Consider the following 18191-nt stretch of genomic DNA (forward strand, 5'->3'; position numbering starts at 1 on the left):
TCATAAAATCGACACGTTAACCAAACTCTATTCACCACCGTGAACAACCTGGTAATCACCATTCGCCGCCAATCACCACCATCAACCACCACGGCCTTATTCTCCCCTGTTTTCCCTTTTTCTCGTCGATATCCTCTTCGCGCCTCACCACAGCCACCACCCTTGCTCCCTCCTCTTTCCGTCGAGCCTAGTGTAGGCCAAGACCACCGCAAGTTACCAAGTAGTGAAGGAAACAAATGAAACTATAGCAGAGAAAATGGCGGAATATGAGGCAATATGAAAGGCTTTTGTAGATAATTACTACCATATTTTCGATACTGAATAACGTCCTTCGCTTTAAGGCCAACAGTTTGAAGGCGTAGATCTTATATATAGAAAGATCAATAGTTTGCCTTTTGATCAATGTCGTCATTTGATCAGCATCATTGATTCTCAACCTTTTGGAGTTACCGGGGGTATTATCATCTTTGTAAGTGGTAGCTTACAGCCATTTCATTATATTTAAAAGCACCATTTGTGAAAATTGGGTTCCGTGAGACAAAAACATTAAGCGGATATCGCGTGTGTACTTTAATTAGAAATGGCAGTGATTACCGTACTCTCTTAAATGGTTGAACCTTTGGTACAAAAGTTCTGAACCTGATATATAAAGGTTCTGAACCTTTGGTACAATAGTTCTGAACGCGAGGTTCTCATGGTTCTCATGTAAAGATGGTTCTCATGGGATCTCAACCGTATATATATATATATATAGGGTCGGGGTCAGATGTGAACTAAAGTACGGTACGAACCGTACGAACTAACTCAAAAACCCATTCTAACAAATAAAATCCAACCCCACTGCTCTCTTATCCAGTCATCCTCCCTCATCCCGTATCTTCATATACTCGCTGCTCGCTGCCGCCAGGGAGCACCAGCAACGACGGCGACCGACCGACCACTGCCCAGATTCAGGCGCACTGCCGGCCGCCACCTACGTATACCACCATTCACCTAATGTCACTACTCGATCTTGTCGGCCGCCACCTACGTGTACCACCATCTCTAAGCTCATTCCGCATCGGCGATGGCTCTAAAATCATGCTCATGGCTTCTCAAGGGCGTGTTAATATCACTTCTTTGATATCCATCCAGGTCACCACTTCTTCTACTAACTGTCTGTCTGATTGATTAATTCAGTTCAATTCAATTAATGATTTATGGTGGGTTTGTGTTTGTAGAAATTGATATTGAACAGTAATCAAATCGGGGATGATTCCATTACCTGGCATGCCCTTGCTCAACTCAACAATCTTCAATATCTTTCGTTGAATCACAATCTGTCAGTCTTCCTATCTATATTTCATCGAATCTCTTATTATATTTCCGGTTCGTCTTGTGTATTCCGACAGTGGATAGTGATAACTGATAACCAAAGTGGTAAAATGATACTCATTGGCTTTAACAAGTATGGATGTTTATCATGTATGCGCCTGCTTTTCTATTTGGAATTGCTTCATTTCTTGCTGATCAAGGCTTAAGGTTTCTTTTGCTTCGTTTTGTTCTTGCTATCCATTTCCTCAAAAGGCTACTTGAGGTTTTATTTGTTTTCTTATTTAGTATTTCTTCCGTCCCACTCTTTTGTTGGATAAACTTGATTTGATTTTTTGACACCAGCTCCAGAACCGTATCTGTTATTTGCTTGCTTGAACTGTCAATTTTATGATACTCATTGGTTGTAACATTTTATGGCCTTAATTGGATATCTGAATTTGGAATGAGAGGTAGTTTTTGAATTGTGAATTTTCCTTTCTTTCACATGTTTTGTGTTTCATCGTTGATTATTGTGCTAGTTGTGGATTCAAACTTGTGTAGATATGTATCTAGCATGTTGGTAATGGAGTGTATCTAGTAAGGTAAATGAGTGTATCTAGAAATCTAAAGGAGTGTATCTAACATGCCATAGATGTGTATCTAGTAAGGTAAATGAGTGTATCTATCTTGTTAGAGATGTGTATCTAGGAAGGTAAAAGAGTGTATCTAGCAATTTAAAGGAGTGTATCTAGCATGTGAGAGATGGTTATGTTAGGCTTTTAGGTGAAGTGATTGATTCTATCAATGGTTGGTACATGGAGGGGGGACTGTTCGGCATGCATGGTTAATATCTGAATCTTACCTCTTTTGTCTATATTTTCTGGTTTATCATGTCCTTGAATGGACTATCTGATATCCTCGTGAACTTTTTAATTGCTGTGGTCGTTATGTGAACGTTCAAATCTATCTTTTACCTCTGTGATTGGTTTTTACTCATGTAGGTTTCAGGTGTTGAAATCCTTTCAGACGGTGCACTAAAGTTGCAAGTTTCTGAAGCAGAGGTCAACGACGGCTCTATCCGTTTCCTTGATAAAGATATGTACGTTTCAACCTTCTCAGCTCTTTAGTTATGAAATACAAATAATAAGAATTAAAAACAGGGTGCAAGAGAGTTGTAAAATTATTCTCCAAGAAGAACAATACCATAATAGAAACAAATGACAGTCAGTTGTCACTCGTTAATTTATGCAATTCTGACTTCGGTCTAATTAAGTTTTATTTACCTGTCTTCAGGCATGAGAAATTCGTTGGGAAGACAACCTGAGACAACTCTTCAGGAGCTTTCAACCGAAAAAGGACAGGCGAGGAGATTTTGAAGGCAGCCAAAATTGTCGGGTCCAGAGAAAAAAAGTTTAGTTAGAGATTTAGTTAAGAGTGGACTGATTCTAATGATGAATAATAATGGCTACTTCCACAGCTCAACAACAAAATGATATTATCTCTAAACATAATCTCTCCTCTTCTATGTTTTTACCTTTGTACATTGAATTTGATAGCTGGTAGATTTTGGGTTTGTATCGTCAAGTGAAACTATTATTGGAATAACACTTCGTGGTACTTCTGAGTTTTGAGACTATTTTTCATTTCCTTAATTGTTGTCTTATAAGTATTCAGTATAATCCGTCTCAAACAGCCATTTAATTTCATTATATTCGCGAGGCTAATAAGTTACAAACTCTCAAGCCAAAAACAGACAACCATACACGCTCACTCTCTTCAGAGGCGCACTACTATTTTCATGAAAACATCGCCTTGCTTTATCATTATTAATAAAATATTACTACGCTTTTGCAGGTGTAGAGACACTCTTATAATACAAAATATAAAGGCTTTTATTGCGATGATTAATTTAAACTCAAACTTAAAACGATAAATAATTTAACATGGAGCCTCAAGACGTATATCTAGCTTGACAGAGACGTGTATCTAGAAAGATAAAAGGAGTGTCTCTAGTAGATAAGGGAGTGTATCTAGCTTGCTAGAGACGTGTGTCTAGAAAGATAAAGGAGTGTATCTAGCAACTCATTGGATTGTATCTAGCTTGCTAGAGACGTGTATCTAAAAAGATAAAAAAGTGTGTCTAGTAAGGTAAGCGAGTGTATCTAGCTTGCCAGATATGTTATATTGTACTTGTAAGTTTTAAAGCTAGCAACCGTAACACTGAAAAGTATACTCAAAGAAACTTCACTTTGGAAAATGTTGTTCGGCTTATATACACAATCACTAGTTATCCATCACCATCACCATCACCATCACCATCACCAAAGAGCGTTACTCGCAAAATGTACACTCCAAAAAAATGTAGGACTTTAAAATTCGTTTTGTACCCTGATCATGTTTTACTAGACTTTTTAGTGACTTTGCTTTACTACATCTGGAATTGATACCGACCACAATGATTATGCATAACTTCTAACAAATTTAGCAAGATGTTTGACGAGTTTTCTTAAAATTTCCATATTTTACCGAATCCGTACGAAGTACTTGGATAGTTAGATACACATATTTGCACTTCGGATACACACATTCACTCTTCCAGATACACACATTGATTTGTGTACCTCGATACCTAATATGTGTACCTGGATACCTCGTTTTGTGTATCCAACACCAACGACCTAACATGAACTACCAAGTAACACCACACCTGGTCACCTTCCACCACTAACACCTTACGCCATCACCAATGGCAACCATGACGTACACCGGCGATACCATACAACGCCGTATAGCACCGTCAATGTCAGACAATCACCCCACCTCCTACCTATTACCAGCCCCACCCCGTCTGCCACCGAACCAACCACAAATTCGCCAGTAACCATAAACGTCGCACAACAACAACAAACTCGACGTTAACCGACCTGACGCCGCGCATCACCGGAGCCAGCAACCGAGTCATCTCCGGCGAAAAACCTACCTTGTTTTATATAGATCTAAAAAAATGAGGGTGAGCACCATTGTGTATAATTTGTCAGAGAATCGATAAAGACGACGGTGGAAAGATGAAGAAGGGAGGTCGGCGTCGGCCTGGGAGTCACGGTCGTGACCCACCACCGAGACGACGGTAACATTAATCCGACCACCTCTGGTTTTCCCCAAAGAAACATCAGTCGCCGGAGCTCAACTCCGACGCCGCGCACTTCCCTCAGTCACACCCCTCTTCGTCAGCCTATGTCGTTGTCCTTTCACCTATCCAAACCCCACGAAATAAAAATCCCCAAATTAAAACCGACAACCAGTCTGCTAAGCCAAATTCGAAATCTAAAACCTAAATCTACAAAAAAATGAAGTACGAATTCAGAAACTAACTGATCCGGCAAGGTTGTCGGAAAAATAGAGCCAAAAATGAATTTCGTCGACCTTGTTTAAGGTTCGTCGTCAGCATAGGGGATCAATACAAAGAAGGGCGACGGTTGTTGCAGGCGAACTGGAGTGTCATCAGAGGTGGTCGTTTGAGTGACCGACATCAGGATAGTCGGCGACAGCAACTGGTGTCCGGTGATGGTGGTTTTAGAAAAGAATGAGGGAGCTAGGTTGGTAGGCTTAAGGCTGGGTTTGCAGTTTGAGAGGTTTTGACTTTTAAAAGAGGGAGAGTGTACAGATTTGATGTCAGCCGTTGATACGTTCCTTGTCAACTTCAGATCTGGCAGTTCTTGCTTAGTTCGTAGGTTCGCATCGAACTTTCAGTTCGCACGAGATCCTATTTCTATATATATATATATATATATATATATATATATATATATATATATATATATCTTTTGATAATCTGTGGACATAAATAAACTATTAAATTGAATACTGACCATTATTACAAGATAAAATAACTTGCATAAAAAATATTCTTCATAAAAAAATCTACTAAGATAAAATAACTTATATAAAAAATACTTCATAAAAAAAATCTACTGAATAAGCTTTGGCCTTGTTTGGTAAACAACATATTGAATGAAATTAATAGATTCCGGTCTAATCAGTAGATTGACCCAACAATCTATTGTTTTGATGTATTTGGTAAACGGCGTATACTGATAGCATAATGGCCGGAATCTATTATTTTGAATATGCTGCTATTAGCAGCATATTGTATTAACATATTTAATTTATACATGAAATTATTCTAATTACCCTATAAGCTACTAACTACCAAACACCCTTTTCTAATTCTGTTAATTTAATTTGATAGTCAAACCTGCTACTAAAATCTGCTAAACGTATTCTACCACCGTTATCCGCTATAATAAATTTGCTTATGTTTGTTTGCCAAACAAGGCCTTAGTAAATTACAAATGACAATTTTTTTTTAAAAAAATGACCAACATATTATAATCAGCAAAATTAGTTTAAATACTCCATAATTTATTTGTTTCTATAATTTTCTCCTCAACTTGCTTATTATGTATGGACATGTCCATTACTAACAACACAAAGCCAAGCTTAAATAAAGATGCATCACATGTCGACCATGTATACATAAATGAACGCACTCATAATCCGACTACTATATACATCTATAAATTACAATTTAGAAAATGAAAAAAAAAATATCAAATAGATCAATAAATGTAATCAAATACATGAAAAAAATTTATATATTATACTACAAAAAGTAGGAACATTCACTCTAAATTATATTATGCTCAAGTCTTCTATCATCAGTAATATTGATCCTCCAATGATCACCATTAATTTTGAACTTATTTGCTTGCTTTCTGTCCCATTCCAAATCATTTAGTCTTTCTTTTGTAAGCCCACAAAATTTTTGGAGCTTTAAATCCATGTTATCATACAATTTCCACCATCTCTTATGTGCAATGTCACTAGCATAAACATGTTGATCTTCTTTATCCCAATTGCAATCGTAATCCCGATAACAAAGCCACGGCTTCAAGCCCAAATAATGAATCGAGTAAACCTTTGGAGGGTCCGAACCAAATAAATGATTCTTTACGCTTGCTTCTAACGTACTATTTGACCAAAAGTTCTTTAAAAAGTTGACACGTCTAGGAAGTCTATGCCACCAGACAAAGACCTCATTGAGAAAACCCTGATCGCCTCCATTATAGGAAGTAATCTCTTTTCGAAGCCCCATAAGGGTTCGAAAGGTGCAATTTGAAGGCTCAATCACCATAATTCCGGAATTAAAAATCGACCCATCATTCCCAATGGCGGACATTTGAGGAAAATGGAATAGAAGGTCCAAGTTACGTACCACAAGTATATCAGAATCGATAAAAATCAACTTGTCATAATCCGTTAGTTGCCATAGGCGGAATTTGGAGTAATTATACTCATTGTAGGAGCCCTTCTCGGCTCGAGGATTTCTAATCCGTTTTATTAAACGGATCTTCCATCCGGCTGCTGTAAGAGCGTCTCGTTTAGGGATGGAAATGGACTTGTCAATTAGAAGAACGAGATCACGTTTTGTACCGGATTTGAGGAGGCTTTGTGCTAATGTAATGGCACCACATACATAGAGCTCAGAGGAGTGGAGTACCGTTACATATGCTTCTCGTTTTGCTTGGTTTTTGGTGATGCGTTCTATTTCTGAGACGTCATACACCTCATTCACTCCTACATCAAATCATACAACAAATATGAGACAATATAGAGACAGAACAACTTACCAATGTACATACTTTCACAAATTCTCATTTGTGACGAGTCACAAGCTTGTGACGTTTCACAACTTGTTATAATAACGTTAAAACAAAAAGGTGGTTGTGAGATGTCACAAGTCACTTTTCGTAAGAAGCAAGGATAGCCAATATACTTTTGTAAGTCATGTTGAATTATCATTGCCAATATCCTACTATCTCTTGTATAACCATTTTAATGTATAATTTCAAATATGTCTCACTATTTTTGAGAAATGTAGTGAAATGATTGGAATAGTTTGAATACTTAGGCAAATTCCTAACACTTCACGTATTATTCTAAATATTTTGTAGTTCACGGATAATGCTTCACCATTTAAAACGGTTTGCTAGAATTTTATAGGATGATGAACGTCACTCGTAACTAAAGACTTCTAATATAAAAAAAACTATGATCAACCATGAATAATAATATTAATATTAATATTAATAATAACCGATAGAAAGAATTTGCATTTACAGGTATATTCATAGCTTTTAAATGGATATAAAGGCTTCTTATTAATTAGGGAGGACTACAACTCAACACCAAAGTATGATTGATTAGACGAGGGAGATTCATGCTTTTTATTCCTTATTATTTCGTTTTTTGTATACTCTCTTAATTTGTTCGAATTATTTATTTGCCATTTTTTATTCTTTATGGGGATATTTTACAAACAGATGATTGGGAGTTGGGCCGGAGAAATATTTTTTAATTAAAAAAATTTACCTGGCTACCTAGTTGACGCAAAATAATCCAAGATAAAGTATTTAGTTAACTGCTACTTGGCAAGAAGCGCCTGTAGCTCAGTGGATAGAGCGTCTGTTTCCTAAGCAGAAGGTCGTAGGTTCGACCCCTACCTGGCGCGTTTAATGTCTATTTCTTAATTTTTTTTTGCTTGTACCGCAATTCAATGGTAGAGCGTCCAATTTCTGTTGCTTCACGGTTCGTTGCACCTTCTAGTCTTCGACTAAGCCTACCTATTGGCTATTCCTTCCTAATTTGTCACTTCTACATGGAGACATGGAGTATATGTATATGACCTTCACCATTTGGAGTGCAAATATTCTAAGAGATAAAAAGGCTCTAGTTACTTATTGAAACGATTTTGAATTTAAGCACACTATAATTTTTTAATAGGCGACACTGTTTAAAACTCATGTTAACTTATTTCGATGTCCTAAATTTAAGGATACTTTAAATTTCTTAGTAACCTACACTATGAGCAAAAGTAATGTTACGTACGTTCCAATATCTTAACCACTCGCCTCAACTAAGACCAATTTTAGTGTGATTCAGTTTGAAAATATAAATAAATATAGTCATGATATAAATGTGAGTTTGTTAAACTTTCGTTTAAAGGTATAATTATGAGTTTCTTAAACTTTTGTCTCCTTTAACATTCAGTTGCAAGCAAAATGACTGAAAAAAAAAAAACAAAACAATGGATCATGTTACTTACCTTGTCCCCACAAAGGCAAAGCCAAGTTGCATGAACCCATAGGCAAAGAAACTTTATGATCAAGCCTAACCATATCAGGCTCAAAATACCACCAATCTCCTTCTCTTCTAACCAAATCATCACATCTAAACAACTCCAACATTGGCCTACATTTACTCCTCAACACCACCTTTGTTCTCCCATACCAATCTCTCCTACCTTTCTTAGCCACCAAGTTAGCTACAATCAAATGCACTTGTAACCTAAACATGTCCCTTCCCCATCCTTTCTTAGGAAACTTGCATGGCAAGTTAGCTACTACCATGTCAAGATTCCCATATTCCTCAAATTTTGGCATTGGTATTTCAGGGCATAGGTATCCTTCATTCTCTTCCTCCTCATCTACCCACTCTGGGAATAGGTGCTTCCATTCGAAAAGTTCCGAGATTTTGTCATATGAGATGTGTGTAATTGTGTCTCCTTGGTCTTCCCATTTACTTAGATCTTCTTCTTCCATGTTTACAACGCCAATTTTCATCCCTTTTATCCCCATTTCATTTAAGAAGTCTGGCTTTTCAGTTTTCAGTTTACTCTTCTTCACGGTCGATAAATGTTTGCCTTGCTCTTCTAAGACTTTCTTCATCTTTACACCATTTTCTGCCTACAAGTTTATCAAAACAATTTAAAAACATTAACCCTAATCCACATTTTTATCTTATTAAGGAAAATCTAATTCATAATCGAAATAGCAAGTCTCATGCATGTTGAAGGTTTAGACATAATAATCTATTATTGCATGAGTTTGTTGGTTGATTTAGTTGTCAGACAGTCTTATTCAATAATTTACAATACAGAAACTCGAAGACCAAAATAAGTACTTGAGCTTATTATTCAAAGCAATGACAAAATACATGAACTATCAAACTTTTAGTAGATGTTTAAACCTACCAAGTACCAAAGTATACTTTAATTTAATTAGTTTTAAAATTTAGGTAGTCCTTTAAACACGTACAAAACTAAAGGGCTCACCTTACCTTGTGAAGGCACTCACGTAAGGAGCAACGGACAACGGAAGCCGCATTAGTCTCTTGATAAGTTCCGGGAGAAGACGGCCGGAAAAGAAGAACACAATATGTAGCAACAAACAATGCAAAGAGTATGACATTAATTCTTATGACTAAAGCCCTAGATGGAGCACCCTTCATGATTTTGTGTAGGCCAAATCTTTCAACTATGCTATACAAGAATGCCATACATATACCTCAAATTAAATATAGGTTTATTATATGTTAATTTTATGGAATTGCTTAAGTATTATTTTAAGTACTTATATAAGTTTGATTAAATGTTATTATCAAGCTTAAATATAGATTAATTAAGAGAGAAATTGGTGTAGGAAGTGAAAATGAAGGGAGTTGTGGTTTGACCATTTATAAATGTACATTTGTCATTTGCTTTGTATTTGGAGTTTATTAATTACGGAGTACTTTGCATTGCATACCCTCTAAGATATGTTCGTGTCGCACCATACTATGCTTCTTTCCCCATGCAGTTGGTGGATTTTTTTTCTAGAGTTTGTTGAAATACCCTTTTTGCCCTTACTTAGTAATTTAACCAAGATAATGCTAAAACTATACATTTTAAAATGATTGAGACTAACACAAGTTCCTTTTGTTTTTGTCAAAAGTGTCACTTTTCTTACTTTCATTTAGGTAGATCCGATAATAAGATAATGTAGAAGTTCTTAAATTTGAACTCTATTTCATTTAAAAATAAACAAAGTTTTAAACAATCATTTACATTTTTATAGCGAGATTAATTGTTTTAGTATGAGTACGTTATAGTATTTTCAAACTAGCACTGAATTGTTGGTGGTCCACCAACAACGAAGATAATCCTATAAGCACTTAGATCAACTGTTAAGGGATTATCTACCTTAATCAAAGTCATTCTTGAGTTTAATACATAAGAATGCAGTCTTGAGTTTAATACATAAGAATGCATAAATGTCAAAACTCATGAAGGCTGTTACTCACCTCAAATCCAGACTTCACAAAATGGTACACAAAAAAAAAAAAAAAAAAGATATATTAGTCAATTTTATTAGTTCTATTTTCAATACATTAATCAAAGAAAGTATTAGAGATCAAGTTATTGATCATGGATAAGGGGGGAAATGGTAAATGAACAAAATGATGAATAAGGGAAGAGTGCAATCACGTTAGGAGAGGATTCAACAACTATTATAGTTGCGCAGTCAATTGTCATCCTCATTGAGCAGAAAAAATGTCGCTATTATAATCACAAAAGAGGCCCCTCACAACAGTCGTTTCATAAGCCGCCCAAGTTTTCTCATCGTTTATTTCCTTGTACAACCAATCATATTTAACTTTATTAACTATGCTAAATTGGTTTTGAAGCAAAGTATGCACTCCTATCTAGTATCTACTATAATGTTCTACTTTCTCCTCCTTTATATTAAGATTATAGATATTACTATATTTAATTGATCTATTTTCACAATGGTTGAACCAAAATTTGAAATTACCAAGGGAAATTTCTCAGACAAAATTAGTAATACCATAACATGAAATAGAATAAATTGAAGATTTTATTTGATTAAAAGTTTCATCCGTGAATAAGAACGAGTGCTCTTACTAACCCCCTTAATCCTGCGAATGTAACCCTATCCTCTTTCATTAGATACAAGTAAAGGAGGACAGTGGGCCGGGCTGCAAGTGAGCCCGATCCCACACCACGGGCTGGGGTGTGATGGCCTTTAACCAGTCTAGACAGACCGACATAAGGGGTTGGTGGGCCAATGCGGGCTGGTGGTTTTGGTGAGTCGGGCTACATTATTCACAACCCGGCCCAAGCCCGATTGGGGAGGCTAGGGACTCGGTCCAGTAGAATATGGGAAGAGGAGGCTCGGTGGGTGGACCGGGTTAGTATGGGCTGTGGGCTAGCCCGCACTTATGTCCGATCCACTAGAAAAGCAATAGTTAACATCTTCAATTTTCAATAATTAGCCCAAAAATGTAACTTCCTAGAGTGTTAGATTAAAGAAAGTTGCTCATATTATCCTAATATGCTCTTATCCAATAATGATGCTTCTGAATTATGTTAATTTGAGTTGATAGTTAAGGGAGATATAATCAGCCTTCGGTTGACACACCCATTGTCTTATACAGTACTTTTTCGGATACATCATACATGTGACTGGGAAGGGAACTACCGACGCAAGCAAAATAAAATGGAATAATGTAGTAATAAGTTAACAATATTAAGGAAGTCATGTTGCCAGTTATTTTAGTTTGTCTTATAAAATAATGCGCAACCTTAATTTTCTGTAGGGAAAATACCACGATAACATTTCCTAATTTTCGCTCCTAATAATAAAATGTACACTTTTGTACTGTTGTTAGTTACGGGCCAATGAGCCATTATAGCTCATTAGCTTGTTTGTGGTGGCTTCGATACGTTGGTGAAGGTTTGAAGGTTTGAAATTGCAACCCTTGGATGATATGGGCCTTCGGCACTTAGCCCATGAATTTGCTCGTTGATATGGGCCTTGTAGTTCTTAGGATATGATTATTGGTAAGACTCTTCAAAGTCTTAAGACTCTGTCACATCAGTTTTTCACTAACTTTTATTATTTACTAGATTTCATGTCCGTGCGTTGCACGGTAATTAAATAGTGTTTTATGTTTATGTGAGCTGGTAAAAAATAGAAATTTTTATTGTAGAATAATAATTCTTGATTTTAGGGTTATTTAGTTCAAATAATCGAAATGGATTGAAATAGGAGGGAATATATTATCATACATATGTGCTAATTATACGCGTTAACCCACTGTGATGCTCATGTATTGACGAACTTGAGCATCTTTTTATTCTTGTTCTCAACATTATAGTTCTGTAAACCTAAGATAAACACATTAGGATATGTTTTAAAAAACAAAAAGAGTTTTTTGTTAAAAACTACCTAATATTTACCTCATTTTCATAAATACTACCTAAAGTTTTTAATTTTGCGAGAAACTACCTAATATTTTTTTACTTTTGTCGTAAACTATCAAATTGAAATTAATGAGTAAATTTGACAATTTTTTTCCAAATTAATTTAAATTCCGACAAATAAGTAAAAATGGCAATCGAATTAATCATAATTTTGTCCAACTTAGCCACAATCTCTGCCAGACTAGTCAAAATTGTAGTAAAAAAAATTGAAATAACTGTGTTAGTAGCTAATCAAAACAGTTGGTGATTGTTAAGTATAGTAAATAATGTATGTTCAATGCCAAAAACAATGTTTTCGAGTTAGAATTTAGTCTAATTTGATCGGATTTTTCAATTTGGTAGTGTCCAACAAAAGTCAAGAAAATTTAGGTAGTTTCTCGCAAAATTAAAAACTCTAGGTAGTATTTATGAAAATGAGGTCAATATTAGGTAGTTTTTGACAAAAAACTCAAACAAAAAACACACATTATAAAAAATGCTTACTACTTTAACCGATGTTAAACATCTCTTTTCTATATAGTACGGAGTGGAAATAAACATTCAAGCACACATAAAATAAAAAAATCAATTAAAGAGACTATGTCTTTTGTATTGTGACTTGTGAGAATGCATATATACTAACTAATGATCGATAGTATTTGCATCCCCTAGATATGATTAATTCACTCGATGAAATCTCTAATTTCACCCCTCAAGTTCATGTGCTTTGTATATATCAACATTAGTACACTCTCTTCTACGTCTTTACCTGCTATGACGGTCGCCGCTAAACTCGTTGTTCAATATCGTAAGTCTTGGACGCTTGACCATGTTGCTGCCAGTTCTTCCGCTTTTCGCTTGAGGGCTTGTTTGGATTTACTTGACTTAAAGATTGATGTGTAGGAATTGTATAAGTAAAGCTCATGTAAATTATTGGCCCCCTTTATTTGGATCGTCTAACGTTCATCACCATCTAGATATTACTCTTCTTTTGAGAGGTCTATAATAAGTAATAATTCCAATTAGTGTATCACTTTTCATATTACTCGGAAGAAGATAATTTCAGCAATTAGTGTATCACCCATTGACCCCTATGTTTCAATAACATCACAAAACAATAATGATCTCATTAATTAGCACGTAATAAAATTAAAACCAACACAAATAATATAAGTAATGAATATTTTATTCAAATGTTATGAATTAAAAGAATTGGATTAAGTCACAAAGTAATAATCTCATACCCTAACAAATATTAGAATTACCAATTAATCCGGTAAGTAAACAAAGAGCTTGTATTTTGTGTACCTGCGCATTACAAACGATTCAATAATATCACAAAACGAACTAAAATTAGAAAGAAACAAATGCTAAATAACTTTCAAGATTGACCAACATAGATCCAAGTTAGAATTAAAGTCTTTGAATATCAACTCCATGCAACTAAAAAAAAACAATGAAGACGTTATGAAACAAATATTGAAGTGCACAAATAAGCATTGGTTAACTGAAAATACAAAACATATGCTGAACTCTTACCGCTACTTCTACACTCCTTATGGTATCGAGGTGTATACAATTAAAATAGGAACTTGTTATTCTCACAATCCGTTCTTCTATTATAATTTGTACCTGCATCATGATTTTGTATGAGAAACATCATATACTACGGAGTAGTAAAGCAGAAAAAACTAAAAGAATCACATATATAAATCTATATGGAACACAGAAATAAAAACAATGCAAAAATAAAAGAGGAAGGGGAAAAGGATATTATGTATGAGGTTAAGAAAATCTGTCCTAAAATTATATGATTAACAAAATTAAAGGTACCTCGTTTAGTCATTTGAAAGATGAAAAATGGAATCTACCTAGAATAATCAAAATAAAAACAATGATACTAAGAAAACTTCTTACCTTATTTGAAAGATGATCTAAAGCATGTGCATGTTACAAAACATATGCTGAACTCTTACCGCTACTTCTACACTCCTTATGGTATCGAGGTGTATACAATTAAAATAGGAACTTGTTATTCTCACAATCCATTCTTTTATTAAAATTTGTACCTGCACCATGATTTTGTATGAGAAACATCATATACTACGGAGTAGTAAAGCAGAAAAACCTAAAAGAATCACATATATAAATCTATATGGAACACAGAAATAAAAACAGTGTAAAAATACAAGAGAAAGGGGAAAAGGATATTATGTATGAGGTTAAGAAAATCTGTCCTAAAATTATATGATTAACAAAATCAAAGGTACCTCGTTTAGTCATTTGAAAGATGAAAAATGGAATCTACCTAGAATAATCAAAATAAAAACAACGATACTAAGAGAACTTCTTACCTTATTTGAAAGATGATCTAAAGTATGGAGCAAATTCTTTGGCCAGCCGTTTACCTCTTCGTGAGAGCACGCGCGGCGAGGGGATTATACACTGTTGTCGACGGTGGACACCCCGGTTTACACCAAAAAAATCCAGGAGAGCCTTGCAAACTGAAAAATTCACAACAAAATTGATTAAACAACTGAATTAACTGGAAAGAAAAAGAATGAATTGATGAGAATTCACAATCCGTTATCATAGGTAATTAGGAAGCATGAGCATACACAACTCGGTTATTATAAAACTCAATCTTTTTGTAATTTACTATATCTCTTATCTTATTTTATTAGCTCAAAAAAATCGGTTATTATAAAACTCAATCTTTTTGTAATTTACTACTACCTCCATTCAACTCCACTCTACCTATTTCATTTTTGAACACTATTCACGAGTGAGTATTCGGTTTCAATTTTCTCTCCATACGTAAGTGAAAATATATTCATGTGGAATCTTGTTTGATTCGTCTTTACGAGTACATTAAAAATATCTAACTTTTATATTTTTTGCAAATACGTAGCTAACGATATTTAGAGCGTAAAACACGCGTTGGCAAATACTTTTATATTTTTTGCAAAAATATCTAACTTTTATATCTCTTATCTTATTTTATTAGCTCAAAAATAACTATCTTCAACTAAGTTAATTATTGAAAATAAAAATCGTGTTTTAGAAAAATTGGAGACTCTCAAACTGCCTGAAAAAAGCCTCTTATATATATATATATATATATATATACTAGATTTAATGCCCGTGCGATGCACGGGCCACTTGTAATATTATGTTTTATAAAGAGTTGATTGAATATCTCATATAGAAAACTGATGTACTAAAAATTTCCAATGACACTCATGAAAAGACTCAATTCAAACTGCGATCCTATGTTGATTAAACTATGTCTCATCGTACATATTATTTTGAAAACGCTGAATAATTTGGAATTTAATTGAATTATTACCAACTCTAATCGTGCGAATGAGTAGACACACGATAAAAAACACTATATGAAAGGCGTTTCATTTCACAAATTTTCAAGGGAGACGGTCTCTCATTAATGTTAGTGAGACTAAGAAACTTTTCATTCTTATAATAGGTAGTTATAATTTTTAATTTATTTCTAACTTTTTAATTAGTTTCTAGGGTATTTATTACTTATTTCTCATTAATGTATTAAGAGACGGTCTCTCAGAAGACTTACTGATTTTATTTTTATCCTCTCTTCTCATTGTCTTCTACAGTAATCTACAATTTCAAATAGTGATAAAAACTGTTCTAAATGTTTGATTTGTTCATAAAAGAATCCTATTACTAACTCTAATATCGTATTAACTTTTCTGTTGTTGTATCAGCTAATCTGCGGAACACATCTTGAAAATTTGTAGATAAAATATGAAGATAAAATCTACTCCATTATTAAATTACTCTAAATTGCCAAAATGGTTGTAGATATCTAAATTTTTACTTTTGAAATGTACTCCCGTGTGTCCCGGTCATTTGTTGTTTTATTTCATTTTGGGTGTCTCAGTTAATTATTGTCCTTTCTATTTTAAGAATGAACTTGATGAGCAATTTAATCATTTACACTCAATTTGTTCCACTTGACATTTAGTAATTCACTCCTCCTCTTTCCCCGATCTTTCCACTTGTCATTTAGTAATTGGCTTCCTTCTCTTTCTTTGATCTTTGATAACAATTGACCGAGACGGAGAGAGTAGCTTAATAAGAGTCTCAATCGAACACAACTAACTTTCCAGACTTGAACTTGAAATCTTAACTTAAAAAGTAAGGGAAACAATCTTCATTAATACATCGATGATTCAAAAGACACGTTAAGTTACATGTTAGATTGTGGACTCAAGAATTAACATTGCTTACATATATTGAACTTATTGCAAGACTAACGCTATGCATATTTGTATAATTGTATGCAAGGATCTCATAATAATGCAAATCTACTCAAGAAAACTTGTTAACAACAACCACGCGATTATAATTATTAGGGCTTCTTAATATCTAATGATCTAATAGCTAAGTAATCTCAACCACTAACATGCACATTTACAATAATATAGTACAAATTATTTATGAGCAATGCTATGGATTATTTTTTTCAGGTTTTCTCCGTTCTTGTCTTCTCGTAAAGAAGATAAATAATACTCCATATAAAATTTTTAGGAGAAGGTAGTAGAAAGAGAGGGGTTTATCATTGATATTACATGTATGCTAAGAACCGTCTCATCACTCATGTAAGATTTTGAATTTGATGACAACTTTTAATTAAATACATTCACATTGTGTTATCTCATCATGATTTTGATGTCAGCAAGTTGACGATTGATTAATTTGTGAACTCTTCCGTTTACACAATCACCTTGCTTTCCGAGGACTAAAAGATACAACATGTGCCATACTGCTGGAGTTTACACAAACATGGCTTTCGTGTATGAACATCCAGGTCAATTGCAGGAGTTGAACAGTAGAATGCCGGTGGAGAGAATTAGCACCCGTGATGGGTTCACTAAATGGAGTATGCTACATCACTTTAACTAATCCACACAAACAAATTAGTCACAATCCAAGCCGACGAACAACAACAAAATATAAACAACTCGGTGAGAAAAGCGACAATAAACATACAACAACATGAAACATTAGAGACAATTATATTCATTGTTAAAGATTAAGAACATTAGGATTTTTGCAAAATTAACGAAGAAGAATTTTTGAGATAGAGGATAAGAACGTCATACCATACACCATGATGATTCTAATCTCAGATAATTGTGATCTACGGTGGGAAGGTTGTGTTTATATACACTGCCAAAAGCAAGTTGTTTACAAATTCAAAGTCTAATCAATTACTATGAGATAGAATTCTAATCAACTACTTTGTTTAACCGTAATTGCCAAATAGGCTAGAATATCTTCGTAATATATTGTACGACAAAGCAATATTAGTAGGACTAAAGTTTAAAGAAGTTGGGAGTCTTTAATTAATAATAATAATAATGCTTGAAAGTCTTTTGGGAATGTTGGACTCTCTATAATCGCTCGAAAAAAGCTTCCTTTATTAATATACTAGATTTAATGCCCGTGCGATGCACGGGCCACTTGTTAGAATCTTTTGTCACAGTTTATTTATACGTGAACGTTATTTAATCATCTTAACTATGAGAATGATTTATCGACGCGACATGCAATGGTAAGATCGTCAGTACTAATAAACTTAGCTTAGTTACCCATTAACCGAAAAAAGCGAAAATTCTAATGACTTGCTCGTATCTATATGTGTGGAAAAATATAAAGAAAGGATACATACTTCATCATGTATAATAGACTATTAGGTGCGTTTTATATTAACTTT

The 18191-nt window shown here is 34.4% G+C and overlaps 1 protein-coding gene, 2 long non-coding RNA genes and 1 other non-coding gene across 5 annotated transcripts; 3 read left to right on the forward strand and 1 right to left on the reverse strand.

Annotated features, from left to right (window-relative positions):
- Positions 1–770: 770 nt before the first annotated feature.
- On the forward strand, positions 771–2921 carry LOC141586704 (uncharacterized). Its single transcript, XR_012519612.1, has 4 exons — positions 771–1134; positions 1221–1321; positions 2295–2392; positions 2587–2921. It is a non-coding gene; the product is annotated as an uncharacterized LOC141586704 (long non-coding RNA).
- Positions 2922–5774: 2853 nt separating this feature from the next.
- On the reverse strand, positions 5775–9690 carry LOC141586705 (UDP-glucuronate:xylan alpha-glucuronosyltransferase 2). 2 transcript variants are annotated; one of them, XM_074408013.1, is made up of 3 exons: positions 9472–9690; positions 8459–9098; positions 5775–6930 (listed from the first exon to the last, which is right to left on the reverse strand). In XM_074408013.1, the coding sequence occupies exons 1-3, from the start codon at positions 9688–9690 to the stop codon at positions 5981–5983; spliced, it is 1809 nt and encodes a 602-aa protein (XP_074264114.1). In that variant the 3' UTR covers positions 5775–5980. The 2 variants fall into 2 exon arrangements, with proteins under 2 accessions (XP_074264114.1, XP_074264115.1); XM_074408014.1 differs by having other exon boundaries at positions 9467–9554.
- Positions 7792–7864, forward strand: TRNAR-CCU (transfer RNA arginine (anticodon CCU)). The gene has a single exon. It is a non-coding gene; the product is annotated as a tRNA-Arg (tRNA).
- On the forward strand, positions 8640–9938 carry LOC141586706 (uncharacterized). The gene is made up of 2 exons (XR_012519613.1): positions 8640–8813; positions 9481–9938. It is a non-coding gene; the product is annotated as an uncharacterized LOC141586706 (long non-coding RNA).
- The last annotated feature ends 8253 nt before the right edge of the window (positions 9939–18191 follow it).

This window comes from Silene latifolia, chromosome 6, assembly GCF_048544455.1.
Source record: "Silene latifolia isolate original U9 population chromosome 6, ASM4854445v1, whole genome shotgun sequence".
Classification (NCBI taxonomy): Eukaryota; Viridiplantae; Streptophyta; class Magnoliopsida; order Caryophyllales; family Caryophyllaceae; genus Silene; species Silene latifolia.